At 43.0% G+C, this 18,985-nt stretch overlaps 1 protein-coding gene across 4 annotated transcripts in view; it reads right to left on the bottom strand.

Moving 5' to 3' along the window:
• The window catches only part of LRCH3 (leucine rich repeats and calponin homology domain containing 3), a 117,043-nt gene that overhangs the window by 37,393 nt on the left and 60,665 nt on the right, over positions 1–18,985 (bottom strand). For 2 of the 4 annotated variants that reach the window (XM_069726995.1, XM_069726993.1), the window contains exons 11-15: positions 18,643–18,729; positions 15,427–15,478; positions 15,133–15,255; positions 11,818–11,862; positions 9,102–9,155 (exon numbers count right to left, since the gene is read on the bottom strand). In XM_069726995.1, the coding sequence (XP_069583096.1) occupies positions 9,102–9,155; positions 11,818–11,862; positions 15,133–15,255; positions 15,427–15,478; positions 18,643–18,729 (361 nt within the window). The remainder of the gene's footprint in view (positions 1–9,101; positions 9,156–11,817; positions 11,863–15,132; positions 15,256–15,426; positions 15,479–18,642; positions 18,730–18,985) is intronic. The other 2 variants (XM_069726996.1, XM_069726992.1) reach the window with 1 other exon arrangement.

Below are 18,985 nucleotides of genomic sequence, written 5' to 3'. Positions count from 1 at the left end.
CTGGTTCCCACCGTGAAGCATGAAGGAGGAGGTGTGATGGTGTGGGGGTGCTTTGCTGGTGACACTGTTGGGGATTTATTCAAAACTGAAGGCATACTGAACCAGCATGGCTACTACAGCATCTTGCGGCGGCATGCTATTCCATCCGGTTTGCGTTTAGTTGGACCATCATTTATTTTTCAACAGGACAGTGACCCCAAACACACTTCCAGGCTGTATAAAGGCTATTTGACCAAGGAGGAGAGTGATGGGTGCTACGCCAGATGACCTGGCCTCCACAGCCACCAGACCTGAACCCAATCGAGATGGTTTGGCGTGAGCTGGACCGCAGAGTGAAGGCAAAAGGGCCAACAATTGCTAAGCATCTCTGGGAACTTCTTCAAGATTGTTGGAAGACCATTGCCGGTGACTACGTCTTGAAGCTCATCAAGAGAATGCCAAGAGTGTGCAAAGCAGTCATCAAAGTGAAAGGTGGCTACTTTGAAGAACCTAGAATATAAGACATAATTTCAGTTGTTTCACACTTTTTTATTAAGTATATAATTCCACATGTGGTAATTCATAGTTTTGATGCCTTCAGTGTGAATGTACAATTTTCATACTCATGAAAATAGAGAAAAATCTTTAAATGAGAAGGTGTGTCCAAACTTTTGGTCTGTACTGTACACACACACACACACACACATATATATATATACATACATACATAGAGATCATCATTTCCGGGGACAAATATCTGATGTACCTCCTTTAAGACCCCGTGTCTGCTATGTAAGATCTCCTATGATACAAAGATATGAAAAGCCTATGAAACCTGTACTTCCCAGCAGATCGTTAATTCAACAAGACACATTTCATTGTTCTGCTCCCCATTTTTTAGCACATTATATGGTAAAGAGAATAGTGTCATTCAAAACCACAACTTGTCCAGTAGATTCCAAGAGTTCATCTTTTCATTCACAAATATCTGAGTCAATTTCACGGTTTTACTTTGATATATTTTTTGAAATATGTAGTGATACAAATCTCTACATAACCATCATTTTCTGTGTAAATGTGTCCATGACACAGGCACTAGCACTTGGTCGAGCATGCATGTGTTCTAAATATTAGGAGGGGAGTAGGCCACCGATCCCCATCTCTGTAGGCATATTATCCACTATAGGCCAGGTTCCCATTATGAAAATTTTGTGCATTTTTCTCTGCACCAAAGAAAACATTTTTGTAATTCTCATGCCTACTGAGCTGTAATCAACACAGATAAAAAAAAAAAAAAAAAGTACCATAGGTTAATTTTAACACTGCACCATGTCAGTTTCTCTTGTGATAAATATACTTTTTATTTGAAAATTTTCCCCACAGACTTAAATGACTTGGAAAATTCACATGTAAAAAATGCACATAGGATTTTAGTGCATTAACACCTTGAAAATGCACTCAAAATGCATGAAATCTGCACTATCAAAGTTTTACCAAAGTTCAGCAATTCAGTAAATAGATACTGTATATACTAGAGTATAAGCAGAGGCACCTACTTTTGCCATGGAAACTGGGTAAGCTTATTGATTCGAGTATAAGCCAGGTATGCATTGTCCCCCATTTCTGTCCTGGTATGAATGCCTCCCCATCCCTGCCCTGATATGAATGCCTCCCCATTCCAGTCCTGGTATGAATGCCTTCCCATCCCTGTCCTGGTATGATTGCCTTCCCATCCCTGTCCTTGTCTACATGCCTCCCCCTTCCCTGTCCTGGTATGAATGCCTCCCCCGTCCCTGTCCTGGTATGAATGCCCCCCCATACCAGTCCTGATATGACTGCCTCCCCATCCCTGTCCTGGTATGAATGCCTCCCCATTCCAGTCCTGGTATGAATGCCTCCCCATCCCTGTCCTGGTATGAATGCCTCCCCATTCCAGTCCTGATATGAATGCCTCCCCATCCCTGTCCTGGTATGAATGCCTCCCCATTCCAGTCCTGGTATGAATGCCTCCCCTTCCCTGTCCTGGTATGAATACCTCCCCTTCCCTGTCCTGGTATGATTGCCTCCCCATTCCAGTCCTGGTATGAATGCCCCCCATTCCTGTCCTGGTATGAATGCCTCCCCATCCCTGTCCTGGTATGAATGCCTCCCCATCCCTGTCCTGGTATGAATGCCTCCCCATTCCAGTCCTGGTATGAATGCCCCCCCATTCCAGTCCTGGTATGAATGCCCCCCCCATCCCTGTCCTGATATGATTGCCTCCCCTTCCCTGTCCTGGTATGAATGCCTCTCCTTCCCTGTCCTGGTATGATTGCCTCCCCATCCCTGTCCTGGTATGAATGCCTCCCCATTCCAGTCCTGGTATGAATGCCCCCCCCCATTCCAGTCCTGGTATGAATGCCCCCCCATCCCTGTCCTGGTATGATTGCCTCCCCATCCCTGTCCTGGTATGAATGCCTCCCCATCCTTGTCCTGGTATGAATGCCCCCCATTCCAGTCCTGGTATGAATGCCTCCCCATCCCTGTCCTGGTATGTGCAGCTCCCCCCGTCCTGTCCTGGTATATGTACCATAAGTCCCCTGTTGTATGCATGGCTCCCCCATTCCCGCATGGCGTAACCCCCCCCTCTTCCCCCGTCCCTTTGCTGTATGCACGGCTCACCCTCCCCCCCCCCCCCCCCCCCTACTCACCCTCCTCATGCCGTTGTTGCATCTTAGTTGTCCGGTCACATAAAACTGCTCATTAATAAATAACAATTTTCTGCAGCGCTTTACATTATAGAGTGGACTTGTACAGACAATAGACATTACAGCATAACAATAAACACAGATCAAAACAGATACCAGGAGGAATGAGGGCCCTGCTCGCAAGCTTACAATCTATAGGAAATAGGGGAGACACAAAAGGTGGATGGTAACAATTGCTTTCATTGTTCTTGCGAGCCAGAGTGTAAGAATCGGATGTTCATGTAAAGCTGCATGAACCGGTTAAACAGCCTAAGTATGTAACAGTACAGACACAGAGGGCTATTAACTGCATAAAGCGTGTGAGAACATGATGCGAGAAACCTGATTATGGTTTAAGGTTTTTGAACGGACCACACAGTATCCCTGTTAGGTTAATGCGTTGAGGCGGTAGGCCAGTGTGAACAAATGAGTTTTTAGGGCACGCTTAAAACTGTGGGGATTAATCGTATTAACCTGGGTAGTGCATTTCAAAGAATCGGCGCAGCACGTGTAAAGTTTTGGAGACGGGAGTGAGAGGTTCTGATTATTGAGGATGTTAGCCTCAGGTCATTAGCCGAATGGAGGGCACGGATATGGTGGTAGGCTAAGACCAGAGAGGAGATGTAGGGTGGTGCTGAGCCATGGAGTGCTTTGTGGATGAGGGTAATAGTTTTGTACTGGATTCTGGAGTGGATGGGTTCATCATCCATCATGGCACATCGGGATGCATCTGTTTCGCGCTAAGTATACTCCTGGCTGCTTGATCATGCTTATTGTATTGTTTCTGGGCTAGTTTGCCTCTGGTACTAATGTTGTTGGATTATTAATATATCCATGGAATACTGATTCTGAAGGAGTTTCAATCAATACTATTATGTGCCATCTGCATCATCATAAATGGAATAGGGCAGTGAGGGATAGCCCACGGTAAGTGGTGGCGCCAACCTCCAGCTAGGCAGGGGCAATATAGTCCTAGCATAGGGTATCTTGCAGGTTAGTCTATTATTAGGTTGCATATTTCGGTATATTTATATACTTTTTCACTGGGTTGGTGGTTTTTATTGTAATATTAAAGGTTAATTGTTAATGGAAATATATGTTCACACACTGGAGTGGATGGGTAACCAGTGTAATGACTGGCACAAGGTAGAGGCATCGGTGTAACGATTGGTGAGGAATATGATCCTGGCTGCAGCATTCAGGACAGATTGGAGAGGGGAGACTTGGTAAGAGGGAGGCCGATTAGTAGAGAGTTACAATAGTCAGACGAGACTGAACAATTAATGAATTAAGTTAATGAATCTGCGCTCCACACCTATGGGAGTGGAGACGCGTGCATATTCATTTCTTTAATGAGCGGTACCATGTGACCTCTCTGCACAGGAAGAGCTGCCGGCGCCGGGACAGAGATGCAGCGACGGCACGTGGAGGGCAAGTATGATTGTCTTCTGCTAGCCGGCTCCTGCTGCTGCTCTGCATCTCCCCCGCCGGCTTTCTGGACAATGATTCGTGTATAAGGAGAGGGAGGCATTTCTAGCACAAAACAATGTGCTGAAAATCACGGGTTATACACGAGTATATACGGTAGTTTCCTATATATATATATATATATATATATATATATATATATATATATATATATAGAAAAAAATTGGAACAGCATCTACAGAATACCTTAATGCAGTGCAAAGCTTTCCCAGCCAGTGATCCAATGGCTTCCAACAATATGAAAAAAATAAAATAAGCAGCACAAAAAATAAGAAAAAAGTGGACTTTATTGCCTGAACGGCGTGGCAACGTTTCGGATACAACAATCCTTTTTCAAGCCTATTTTATTTTTTATTATATATATATATATATATATATATATATATATATATATATATATATATATATATATATATATATATATATATATATATATATATCCTTTTTCAAGCCTATTTTATTTTTTATTATATATATATATATATATATATATAGAGCAATAAACGCAAGTAGCTTAAATTAGCTAACTGGTGGAAAAACACTGCAGAAAATAATCTGCTGTATGAAATACGCACTAAAAACACACGGTGGGCACTCCATTCTAACAGGGATAATGCCCAACAGTGACTCCGCGCTCCAGTCATTCTCTATGGGGCCGCGTTGGCTCTTCACAGCAGCCCCAAGAAGGCTGAATGGTGCAGAGGTTGGACAGCTTAGGCCAGGGGTGTCAAACTGCATTCCTCGAGGGCCTCAAACCATGCGTGTTTTCAAGATTTTCTTAGCATTTTCTCTGCAGGTGATTAAATTATCACCTGTGCAATGCAAGGAAATCCTGAAAACATGACCTGTTTGCAGCCCTCGAGGAATGCAGTTTTGACACCCCTGGCTTAGGCTACTTTCACACTTCAGTCTTTTAGAATCAGTCATAATCCATCAAAGTGTTGAAAAGACGGATCCTGTGCAGATTGTAAAAAACCGATGCACTGGATCCTGTTTTTTGATGGATCCGTCGATGCAGCAGCTGCAGGAAAAATGGGTTAAATTAAAGGAATATAAATCCTGCTCAGCGTAAAAAAAATGGAATCTGTTGCTGGATTCCGTCATTTGACGGACAACAATGGATCCTGCGCCCATAGGCTTCCATTCTAGCCAACGAGGGACGCCGCAGGATCCGTCGCTGTACGTTTTTTCGACGCAGACAAAAAACGTTACATTGAACGTTTTTTCCAGACGACGGTCCGCCAAAACACGACGGATCCGACGTGTGGCCATCCGTCGCTAATACAAGTCTATGGGAAAAAATGGATCTTGTGGCCACATTTGCAGGATCCGTTTTTTTCCCAAAACGACGCATTGCAACAGATCTGAAAAGACGGAAGTGTGAAAGTAGCCTGTTACCTGCCGTAACAGGGATAATAGTGTCCTGATGAGGACAAGATTTCCTTGTTCTGTGGATTGGTGAGGGTCTTAAGGTACCGTTACACTAAACGATTTATCAACGATCACAACCAGCGATACGACCTGGCCGTGATCGATGGTAAGTCGTTGTGTGGTCGCTGGAGAGCTGTCACACAGACAGCTCTCTCCAGCGACCAACGATCAGGGGAAAGACTTCGGCATCGTTGAAACTGTCTTCAACTATGCCGAAATCCCCGGGTAACCAGGGTAAACATCGGGTTACTAAGTGCAGGGCCGCGCTTAGTAACCCGATATTTACCCTGGTTACCATTGTAAAAGTAAAAAAAAAAAAAAACACTACATACATTCCGTTGTCTGTCACGTCCCCCGGCGTCAGCTTCCCTGCACTGTGTAAGCGCCGGCCGTAAAGCAGAGCGGTGACATCACCGGTGTGCTCTGCTTTACGGCCGGCCAGCGCTGACACAGTGCAGGGAAGCTGACGCCGGGGGACGTGACAGACAACGGAATGTGAGTATGTAGTGTTTTTTTTTTTTTACTTTTACAATGGTAACCAGGGAAAATATCGGGTTACTAAGTGCGGCCCTGCACTTAGTAACCCGATGTTTACCCTGGTTACAGGTGAACACATCGCTAGATCGGCGTCACACATGCCGATCCAGCGATGACAGCGGGTGATCAGTGACCAAAAAAAGGTCCTGATCATTCCCCACGACCAACGATCTCCCAGCAGGGGCCTGATCGTTGGTCGCTGTCACACATAAAGATATCGTTAGCGGGATCGTTGCTACGTCACAAAAAGCGTGACGTTGCAACGATATCCTTAACGATATCGTTATGTGTGAAGGTACCTTAAGTGGTCAGACCTCCACTGATCAGTAAGTTATCATCTATCCTGTAGATAGGTGATAAAAGATTTGGCCGGTGATAAGTTAAGCACAAAAGATCAGATTTGAATTCAACATTCCACCTTCCTCACAACATAGGCTGAACGAATCACTAGCCATTACACAGATGGTCTGCCACTCTCACCAAGTCCAGCCTACCATGGTCTAATGTGAATGGCCATCTTAAGGCTATGTGCACATGTCAGGATTTCTTGCAGAAATTTCCTGAACAAAACGGACATTTTCTGCAAGAAAACATTTTCTTCGCGTTTTTCTCGCTTTTTTTTGCGCGTTTTTTTTCTGGAGCTTCCCAATGCATTAAAATACCGGGAAAAATGCGAAAAATCCGTAAAATTAATTAACATGCTGCATTTTTTACCGCGATGCGTTTTTTTGCAGAAAAAAACGCATCATGTGCTCAACAATTGCGGAATGCATTAAAAATGATGGGATGCTTATGTATGCGTTTTTCCCGCGGAAAACGGACGAAAAAAATCCTGAACGTGTGAACATAGCCTAAACCTCAATCTAGAGGAAATTGATGCACCACTAGCTAAACACAAGTATGTTCTGGATTAAATGACAGCTGACTAATTTGCTATTCCAAACAAGATTATTCCAGAAGTATAACAAAATCATAAATTATCATTGCGCACACAAAATAATTTGATTATATTTTTTAGCCAAAATACATTTCATCATGTAGAAGACACAAAAAAGTGTAATTTTACCAATTTGCTTTGCATTCTTTGCTATTAGGGGAAAAGCAGAAGATATCAAATTGGCAATATGCCAGTCCCTCTAGTCTATAAAGCATCATACCACAACCAAATGCAGTGTTTCTACATATCCAAGAGAAGGAATCCATTACTCCATTTGTCTGGTATGGCAATTATTGACCAACACCCTGACATGTAGAAGGCTAGCTTGGCATTTGCAGATACAAAATATTTTTTCATTTCTGCTTAGTCATAACTTCTTTGTTTCTATAAAATGACAGATCCTTATAATGTATTAAATACCTTTTCCTATTTTTTGTTTTATGGCAGGGTTGGAAAGGGGGCTTACATAACATTATCCATAGACAACTATCACTTGGTGTCACACAACCACAATTCAACAGTACAAGTTAATAAGGTCAAATAAAAATGGTGACAAATTCTATTTTCTTGCAGTGTCTGTGATAAGTCAAACACCATCACTAAAAGTGCACCAGCTCAACCAAAGTATTAAGATTTTCTTACTCTTTCCTTCAAAACATTCTCAGACATTTATGCTTTAATATTGAGGGAGGTAAACTAAAAGGTTTTCTGCTCTTTGTTAAAAGATTGATAAAAGAAGCCATACTCTCTCCCTCAACTCTGAGGCCAAGTTCCCAGGATGAGTTTCTGGTGAGTTTTTCCCATTGCATATTTAAGTAAAATCGGTTACTTGCATCTCTTTAAATCGAGGTTGTTCACTACTTTAGCATTGATGACCTAGTATCTAGAAGATAGGTCATCAATGTCTGATCAGTCGGGGTCTGACATCAGGCACACCCGCCGATCAGCCGTTCTCGTTGGTGGCCAAAAGTACTTACTTGCGGAGCTTGCCTTCTTCTGGCATTGGCAGAGGCAGGGTACTACACATCCGCTTCCTATGGTTCTGAATAGGAGGCGGATGTGCAGTATCCTGCTTCGGCCACTATCAGAAGACTGACAGCTCAGCAAGTGAGCATTTTTGGTCGGCGACGCTGATAACAGTTGATCAGTGGAGAGGGCAGGTATCGGACCCCGACCGATCAGACTTTGATAACCTAAAGTAGTGCAAAAAATCTGCAACATGAAAAAAAAACTCCCCAAAATCTCATCGTGGGAACGTAGCCTAATGCAGCCACACTGACATTCTCCACCCGAACTGAAAGTGATGACCACCAATGACTTGATCACTAAAGTCAGCAGTTGACTGCACGGTCGGGTCTGCATGTTATTACGTCCGGTCTGGCAAAGACAGAAGAACTTCCAGACTGGAGGGTGGATTCTGTGGGCAAGTATGACTTCTCTTACTCCTCTCTCACAATGGCATCCAATTGGTAACCTTTAATAAAAACCCCCTTTAAACGTGAATGCTATTCTTAAATACTGTGATCAATGCAACAACTGAGCTAAATCATCAGTCCCTAACAGCATAAACCAGGACTCAGCCATTATTAATATTTAATGCTTTTGTAATTACCTAGGATATTATAAGAGGCGGTCATACAAAATACACGACCAGTCATATTTTATGGGATTATTTTCTGTATGCAGCATTTCCAATTGTACACAGAATAGCTGAAGCAGACGGACATACGCTACTCCAGGAGCGCTAACCGTGATTACAATAAAGTAGAAACTCCACAGCAAAATCACACCTGTAGAAACCATTGCCATGCAAAGCTTTCAATTTCACATTTACGAAAGCAAACGTGAAAAAATGCTGCAAAATAACAGGAAAATCTTGGATTTAAGTCAACAACAAAAAAAAACGTCCTGGTTTATGCTGGTGACATGCATCATCTAGAAATGATTCCACGAGGAATTGTGTCATGCCGAAGGTGCTAGATCATTCCATGCAGGGTTCTTACCACTAAGAGGGCACTATCATCTGTATGCTGGGAGCGTCTGGATGGGAGGGAACACTGAGATGGAGGCAGGGAGAGATGGAGCAATGTCAAAAACACGCAAACTCATAAAACAAGGAAAAAAAGAATAAAATGCAAATGTTCAGGTACCAGATGAAGACACTAATGGAGAGAAGCAGATTTGTTTGTGGAAAATGGTTGGGACTCTGAGTGAAAAAATGGCACCTCCTATGAAAACTGTAAAGAAACAGAATCAGCATCAGACGAGATCATGCCAAATCTGTCTGTTACCACAACACTGACATGTGCCCTCATATTGTTAATAAAAAAAAAGTGTAAAAAAAAAATTCAATCTAAAGTAAGCAGAGTGACGCTTACTGCTCTGATGTCTGCACCTATAGAAAGAGGCCTGTAGATGTATGTAGGTTTATTGACCGTCGGATGCAATAGACACAATTACATGTCACTGGTTGGCATAGTTCTAAGTGCATACTATGACATCATCATGGTAGCACCTATGGGAAGGCAGTTCCCACATCAGGATCCAAACCCAAGGTGGTCTCCGAGTGGAGTTTCTTCCGGTCGTCTGACTTTTCTACTCATTACAGGCGATACTGATGCTGCACGAATGTAATGGACACCAGGCCAGCAGCGGCCATGACTCAGAAGTCGTCATGGACACAAAAGAAACAAATATAGATACAATGTTAATCTGGTAGATGCTGACATACTCAACAACGGAAGCTGATGGTAACACAGTGATTCCAGAAACATGACATAACTTGCTGCTATGCATGCAGTGCGGACATCATACCACTTATATAACTCTGCGCTATGACTTCATGCAGAAAAAATGTAATAGACAGAGATTCAATAGAATACTGAAAGCAGTATCAATGGCAGTCACCTAGAAAAGCTCAAATCTATGGCAGTGGTCCCCAGTATCCTGGGCCTCTAGTGACAGATCATTCTTAGTTATTACTGTGTACTAGAATATATGAAAGCGAAAACATACATAATCGGTTATGAGAGGACAGCGCAGGATGTATTTACTCATCCAACATGGAGCTTGTAGATTTAGTTTAAAGGGAACCGGTCACCAGGTTTTCCGAATATAAACATACGGCCACCACTCTTAATGGTCCTTTTACAGTAGTTTAGCAAGTTGTATGTAAGTCCCCAACACCCTATGAATAGCCCAAAAAGTACATTTTACATCCCCCCCATATGACACTGTCCGGTTGGGCCGATGGGTGTCGCTGGTCTTGCTTTGGCGCCTCCCCTCTCTGGCTTCATGAGGATGGCACATCCTACGTTATCCACACAGTGTCCCAAACCGCACTCTTGCACAGGTGTACTTTGCGCTGCCCTCCAGAAGGCAGACCAAAGCACTGTAGTGTGCAGGAGCCGGCCTTACTTCCCGGGGCATCTGTGCGTTCTGGACTCTCCCGGCACATGCACTTTACAGTAATATGCTCTGCTCTCGGCAGTGCACGGGACTGCATAGGAGTGTGACTGGGGACACTGTGGATGATGTAGGACGCATCATCCACATGAACCAAACAGGATGATGGTGATTGCGAGAAGGCGCCGAAGCAAGAACAGCAACTCCCATCAGACCGGACCTCGCCACATGGAGGGGGGAGTGTAAAAGGTATTTTTAAGACTATAGATGGGTTTGGGGACTAATACGCAGCTTGCTAGATTTCTGTAAGGCTGGTTTCACATTAGCGTTCAGCTGGGCTGCGGATAGCTGCGTACTTCCTCCCTTAAGTTCCGCCTATGCTCCGTCTGCATCCTGCGCACCTATCTTTAACATTGGGTACGCAGGGACATGCGTTGTATGTGGATGTTTCCGCATGCAGCATTTTGAGGTGTCCGGCGACTGCACGGGAAAGCATGCGGAGTAGGCGGAGCTTAAGGGAGGAAGAAGAGAGGAAGTACGCAGCCACCCACACCCCAGCCGAACTTTAACGTGAAACCAGCCTAAAAGAGTCAATAAAAGTGGTGTCTGTAGTTTATATTGGGAAAACCTGGCGACGGGTTCCCTTTAAAGGTCTGTGTTGCACAAATACAGCGTGCTGCCATATATCCAACATTTCTACGTGCTATTACGGTGTTCTGAAGCACCAATTCCTTCAATATCTGAACTTTTGAGCCACGGATACGCTCTATGTTGCTGTTTGGTGCCCTTTTGAGGCCCTTGAAAGAAAAAAAACTGGAAAGTGGCTTTCCTAATTAGAGGCACACAGATTTACAGCTTGCGCCCATAGCAGCACTTGCCCAGTAGAGCAGTCCAAGCTGCCAGCTCACTCTCACTAGAAGCGATGGCTTCTCACTTGCACTTTGCACATTAGGATGACGTTCTGAAAATGGAATCATAAGAACAACTGGATCGGTCATAAAGAGGGTGTAAGAGTCAGGAAAGTGATATCAATAGAAAAATAAAGGAATATTTATTGTAAAATAAACAGTAATTTAATATTTAATTGTGGGACAGCCCTCTAAGTAGTGCATATATGTGGATTGTACAGTACTTCCAAAATAAGATGGGTTTATCAAATTGGGAAAGCAATAAAATATACAGGATTACTGACATTTAGAATATCTGCAAATATGAAACTTAGCAAATGGAGTTTTATGATCTTAATATAAATAATATAACGCACAGGTGGTACCCAATAAAAGTAATTCTCCACATTACTGCGCACACCCTCACCTCACTGTCCAGCGGGCTCTGCTTTTCTGGACTCAATGTTTTCTGCTGGAAAAGGGAAAATAAATCCAATATTACAGTAAATGCAAAAGCCAAAACTAATTTATAGCTGTGCAACAATATACAGGATGAGCCACTGCATGATGACATTCTAGTTCTGAACTGACTGTATACGATGGAACGTGCAGCTAAATTATCCTTATTCTTGGGGATATAAAACCATGAAGCTATTTCAGATAATGCTAGAAGATATTGACAGCAGAAAAGGGACACAATACAGCAAGCAGACATTGCATACTTCACCCTGCATAGGTATCTGAGGTATGTCAAGAACGTCTACAAGTGAGCAATGGGCAAAGATTGGCCACAACAAATGGTGAAAGAATTTTTAATAGAGTTGTATAATTACAGATCAAGGTCATTTCAAAGTTAAAGCAAATACAAAAGAAAAATTTATCTTAAACCAATATTTGGTGTGACCATCCTTTGCGTTCAAAAGCGCATATGTTCTTCTAGGAACACGGCACATAGCTTTTGAAGGATAGGTTATTCCATGAAGAGCATTTCTGGCCAGGCTTCTCCGAACAGTGTATGTGTATAGCAGAGTCAAATTGGTAGCTGCCAGTTCTGAGCTGATGCCACTGCTAGACATTTTCCAATTTCAAAGCAAAGCAAACATAGCGGATCTTTCATCTGCTGCATCATGTATCCAGGGCTGAGCAAGGTGTCTATGGTCCTCAATGTTGACCATTTCTTGGTGGCTTTTCCAAAAAAAACTTTAAAAGTACACTTAGAAACCACAGTCTGCTTTGAAATCTTTGCCTGGAAGAGACCTTCTTGATACAGTATAACTATCATTTGTCTTGTTGCTGTGCTCAGTCTTGCCATGGGGTCTATGACCTGTGACATCAAACTGTCTTTCACAACCTCACCTTTGTAGCAAAGTTTTGTCTGTTACTCACCCAGTTTTAAACATTCTACACACCAATTTCAGTTAATGATTGTGTGTCAAACATTTGAACATGATAATCACCATCATTAGTTTGGTATAATTGGACTTTGTGCAACTGTACCTTGAAAACTAAATGCTGTATTTGAAAGGGTCAAACCAAAATATTTGATTTACATTTCTGTTCATTCATATTGCATCTTTCCCACACCTGTCTAACACTTTTGCTTGGTACTGTAATATATTTATTCTTATATTTTCCAAAGAAAAAGCAGAACAGCCTCTGTGGATGCTAAAGAGCAAAAATTGGATCTAGTCTTGTGAGATGATTGTGTGATGTTGATCCTGTTCATTGAAGTGGCAATTATTGCCCACAGAGAGTCCTTGGGTCATCACTCACTTGCTTTCAACGCGCTTAGTCCAAGATGTCAGCACTGTTCATCATTCGTTACATGTTGGGAGAACGACAAACTGGATTGATAGTAAGAGGTGCATAGAGGCAAACCTCTGCAGGAATGTCCTGGTTAGAAGAATGACGAGTGGTGATCCATTTTGTACTTCAAGTGAAACTTGACTTCACATACAAAGTCCAAGGCGTCAAACAGTGTCTACACAAACCATCAAAAGGCTTTTGCAAGGCACTTGACTATGACCAGACGGCCATCTACAGATATTCCGCTGACTTTACGCCATTGCTCTCAAAAGCTATCATGGTGCAGAGCAAGATGGTAATGGAGGTTGGAATGGAGGTCTAGCCATTAGTCCCAATTTTGTCTTTGATACAATGATAGCTGGAAATTGGTCAGGAGGCTACATGGGCAACACCATGAAAAATCTTTCATAATGGAACCTTACTATGGTATTACTCAAGGGAATATGTTATGAGGTGCCATACTATATGGCAGCCGGACCCATCTAGTCTTCATTGCAGGTACACTAACAACTCAGGATATTGATTTGGTGGTGGAACCAGTGGTACGGCCATTTCCCCAAAAGTGTACCAGGAGACATTTTAAACATAACGCCAGGTCGCATATTGCTTATGCTACTGTAAGCAATCAGCATGGCCTAAATATTCTAACATGGTCTGCAATGTCTATGGACTTGTCTTCGGTCGAGAACATCTGTGGCATCATTGGTTGGCAAATACATGTTACATACAGTGGGTACGGAAAGTATTCAGACCCCTTTAACATTTTTCACTCTTTCACTCTGGCCGTCCAGCCAAACTGAGCAATGGTGGGAGAAAAGCTTTGGTGAGAGAGGTAAAGAACTCCAAGATCACTGTGGCCGAGCTCCAGAGATGCAGTAGGGAGATGGGAGAAAGTTCCACTAAGTCAACTATCACTGCAGCCCTCCACCAGTTGGGCAGAGTGGCCCCAGAGAAGCCTCTCCTCAGTGCAAGGCATATGAAAGCCCGCATAGAGCTTGCTAAAAAACAAATGAAGGACTCCCAGTCTATGAGAAATAAGATTCTCTGGTCTGATGAGACAAAGATAGACGTTTTTGGTCATAATTATAAGCGGTATGTGTGGAAAAACCAGGCACTGCTCATCACCTGCCCAATACAATCCCAACAGTGAAACATGGAGGTGGCAGCATCATGCTATGGGGGATTTTTCAGCTGCAGGGACAGGATGACTGGTTGCCATTGAAGGAAACATGAATGCAGCCAAATACAGAGCTATCCTGGATGAAAACCTCTCCCAGAGTGCTCTGGACCTCAGACTTGGCTGAAGGTTTACCTTCCAACAAGACAATGACCCCAAGTACACAGCTAAAATAACAAAGGAGTGGCTTCAGAACAACTCTGTGACTATTCTAGACTGGTCCAGCCAGAGCCCTGATCTAAACCCAATTGAGCATCTCTGGAGAGACCTGAAAATGTCTGTCCACCAACATTCACCATCCAACCTGATGGAACTGGAGAGGATCTGCAAGTAAGAATGGCAGAGGATCCCCAAATCCAGGTGTGAAATACTTGTTCCATCATTCCCAAGAAGACTCATGGCTGTACTAGCTCAAAAGGCTGCTTCTACTCAATACTGAGCAAAGGGGCTGAATACTTATGACCATGTGATATTTCAGTTTTACTTTAATACATTTGCAAAAATTTCTGTTTTTTTTCCAGTCAAGATGGGGTGCAGAGTGTACAATAATGAGAAAAAGAATGAACTTTTTTGAATTTACCAAATGGCTTCAATGAAACAAAGTGAAAAATTTAGTCTGAATGCTTTCCGTATCCATTGTACATATACAAATAAATTCAAATAGATCACTAACACCACAATATACACTATAAATGTGTAACCACATCATGACTTATAACCTCTCCTGCCAGCCTTTGGGTAATATGTATTGATGCTTACCTTTAAAGAATCTGTATGTGCAATTCTGTCTCTTATCCTTTCATCTTCATACTGCCGAGCTGCAAGTTGTGCCTCCCTCCTGGTGTTTTCTAAAATATCTCTTCTATGTCTGTCTAATTTTGTCTACACCCAAAAAAATGTATAAAGTGAGCACAAATTAGAAAAAGTCTATTGCTTTCACAGAGGTAAAAAAATAAAGATGCTAACACAGGGAAAGTATTAAAGTATAAAATGATGTACTCAGATCAGATCACTCATGGGCAGAAAGTACCAGACGCTTTCTCCAGACATTACCTGGTTTGGACCATTTGCCAAGGATAAAAGATATGTAGCATCTACCTGGGATCTAAAAGTAAAGATAAAAAAATAGATTAAATGGGTATTTTAAACACTTTAAATAATAATCTCTACTACTATAACACCTACATATTTTGCAGCACATTGCTGCATGTCAAAGGTAAGCAAATAAAACTAGAAGAAGCCTGAACAGTATCATAATTAAGGTCCAAGACCTGGAACCCACAAACTGATCCGGAGGTAAAAAGTTGTAGAGCCTTTTATGTATTTTTTTCCGTACACAACAGTGATTCCAGCTAATAAAAAACTCCTAGCTATCTGAGGGAATATTAAATGCTCCATATAAAGGTTCTGACAAAATGCAATCATAATTCCCCAGAAAAGCAAGTTTAAAATACTAACAATGACGGACTCCTGTCTTGAGGAAATCATAGAGAATGCAATAACTGACTGCTTCCTCAATTCAGATTGCAAGCCTGTGAGTGCAGGGTCCCCTTTTCCCCCTCTGTACCAGCCTGTCACTGTTCGGCTATGCTCGCCTTTCCGGTAGTCATTAGTTAGAACGGATACATTGACAAAAAAAAGTTGTGCAGACCACTTTTTTGCCCACCTGAAATTATTTCAAAAGGGATCACTTTTTTTTTTTTTTTTTTACATTGAAGTCTATGGAAAACAGATCTGCTAAATAGCCATCCATTTTTCTTTCATTTGAATAGGAACCATTTTTTGCTTACTGGAGGTGGAAAAATAAAAACACTGCCCAAAAAATAAAGGGAACACTTAAACAACAGAATATAACTCCAAGTAAATCAAACTTCTGTGAAATCAAATTGTCCACTTAGGAAGCAACACTGTTTGACACTCGATTGTACATGCTGTTGTGCAAATGGAATAGACAACAGATGGAAATTATTGGCAATTATCAAGACACACTCAATTAAGGAGTGGTTCGGCAGATGGGAACCACAGACCAGATCTTAGTACCAATGCTTTCTGGCTGATGTTTTGGTCACTTTTGAATGTTGGTTGTGCTTTCACACTCGTGGTAGCATGAGATGGACTCTACAACCCACACAAGTGGCTCAGGTAGTGCAGCTCATCCAGGGTGGCACATCAATGCGAGCTGTGGCAAGGTGGTTTGCTGTGTCTGTCAGGGTAGTGTCCAGAGGCTGGAGGCGCTAGCAAAAGACAGGCCAGTACACCAGGAGACGTGGAAGGGGTCGTAGGAGGGCACCATCCCAGCAGCAGGACCGCTACCTCAGCCTTTGTGCAAGGAGGAACAGGAGGAGCACTGCCAGAGCCCTGCAAAATGACCTCCAGCAGGCCATAAATGTGCATGTGTCTGCACAAACAGTTAGAAACCGACTCCATGAGGATGGTCTGAGTGCCCGAAGTCCACAGATGGGGGTTGTGCTCACAGCCCAACACCGTGCAGGACTCTTGGCATTTGCCACAGAACACAAAGATTGACAAATTCACCACTGGCACCCTGTGCTCTTCACAGATGAAAGCAGGTTCACACTGAGCACATGTGACAGATGTGACAGAGTCTGGAGATGCCATGGAGAGCGATCTGTTGCCTGCAACATCCTTCAGAATGACCGGTTTTGGCAGTGGGTCAATAATGGTGTGGGGTGGCATTTCTTTGGAGGGCCGCACAGCCCTCCATGTGCTCACCAGAGGTAGCCTGACTGCCATTAGGTACGGAGATGAGATCCTCAGACCCCTTGTGAGACCATATGCTGGTGTGGTTGGCCCTGGGTTCCTCCTAATGCAGGACAATGCCAGATCTCATGTGGCTGGAGTGTGTCAGCAGTTTCTGCAAGATGAAGGCATTGAAGCTATGGATTGGGCCACCCGTTCCCCAGACCTGAATCCAATAAAACACATCTGGGACATCATGTCTCGCACCATCCACCAACATCACGTTGCACCACAGACTGTCCAGGAGTTGGTGGATGCTTTATTCCAGGTCTGGGAGGAGATCCCTCTGGAGACCTTCCGCCATCTCATCAGGAGCATGCCCAGGCGTTGTAGGGAGATCAAACAGGCACGTGGAGGCCACACACACTACTGAGCACCATTTCCTTGTCTTCAGGCATGTCCACTGAAGTTGGATCAGCCTGTAACTTAATTTTCCACTTTGATTTTGAGCATCATTCCAACTGCAGACTACCGAGGGATATTAGTTGTGATTTACCTTGATCATTTTTAGTTTTTATTCTCAACACATTCCACTAGGTAATGAATAAAGATTTACAACTGGAATATTTTATTCAGTGATATATCTAGGATGTGGGATTTTAGTGTTCCCTTTATTTTTTGAGGAGTGTATTTACCATGTACTACTGGATATGTGAATTTTCAAGATATCATTCATTTTGAAACTGATCCAGTTAGCAAAAAACAGATCCTTTTCAGATGGAAGAAAGACTGATGGCTATTTAAGGCTACGTTCACATTTGCGTTCTGCCGGGTTGCGTCGGGCGCAGCCGTGGCGACGCATGCACCATGCGCCCCTATATTTAACATGGGGGCGCATGGACATGCGTTTGCATGCGTTTTGCGATGCATGCATCTTTTGTGCCGCAAGCGTTAGGGCGCAGAGGACGCAGCAAGATGCATTTTTTTTGCGTCCAAAAATCCGGCAAAAAAAAGGACGCATGCGTCGCAAAACTATGCGTTTTGCATGCGTTCTTGTTTGCGTTGTGCGTTGCGTCGCCGACGCAGCCCCGCACAACGCAAATGTGAACGTAGCCTAACAGATCAGTTTTCCACAGACTACAATGTTGAAAAAAAAACTGATTTCAATTGGATCTGTTTTTTTAAGTGGGCAAACAAGTTGTATATATACACACATGTAGTTAATTACTATGTAGTGTTTCATTATTTTTCAAAATGGATTATTATGTGTGTGTGTGTAAACCCTCTTCACATGTACAGCACCCTGGAATTAACAATAATGTATCTGACCATGGGTGTTCCAGTCAAATAAAGGGGTTTAGTGAAGATGATGAAAGAATCATGCCTATAACATGTTCTTTGAAACAGGTTAGGAGATTCAACACTGGTGCTGAGCGTGTAGACATAAAATGGTTGTGTAATAGCATTTTTATCACTTATGTGCAGTGAGCAGTCATGAAGAGCATTGGCTCAGTACTCTAGAAACCTATTTCTTAGTGAGCACACGTCAGCTGCTGTTAATGTCATTACCTGTCAGATTGCCTACGTGGTGACGGCTGCCTCTGCTTATTTTGTATTAAGCTCAAAGATTCAGGTCGTTTCAATTCTTCTTGGGTTCTGCAGGATGACACACATGAATGACATAAAGCACTGCAGATTTACTGCCAGGATAAGCATGAAAGCAATTTTCTTGTTTCTGTAAAGGGATAGTCTACATAGAAAGCTCAACACATTTGTAATGCTATCCACAGGAGAATAGAGAATAAAGGGCAGGATTGGACTTGGCCCGCCAAAGTATCAAAGGCTCCCTTTGAGGCCCAAGGTCTGACACTTAAGACTCCGTTTCAGCAAAAGCCGACCACTTGGCACTGGA

This window comes from Ranitomeya imitator, chromosome 5, assembly GCF_032444005.1.
Source record: "Ranitomeya imitator isolate aRanImi1 chromosome 5, aRanImi1.pri, whole genome shotgun sequence".
Taxonomy (NCBI): domain Eukaryota; kingdom Metazoa; phylum Chordata; class Amphibia; order Anura; family Dendrobatidae; genus Ranitomeya; species Ranitomeya imitator.
Note: the sequence above shows the minus strand (reverse complement) of the source record. Positions and strands in the feature narration are given on the sequence as shown.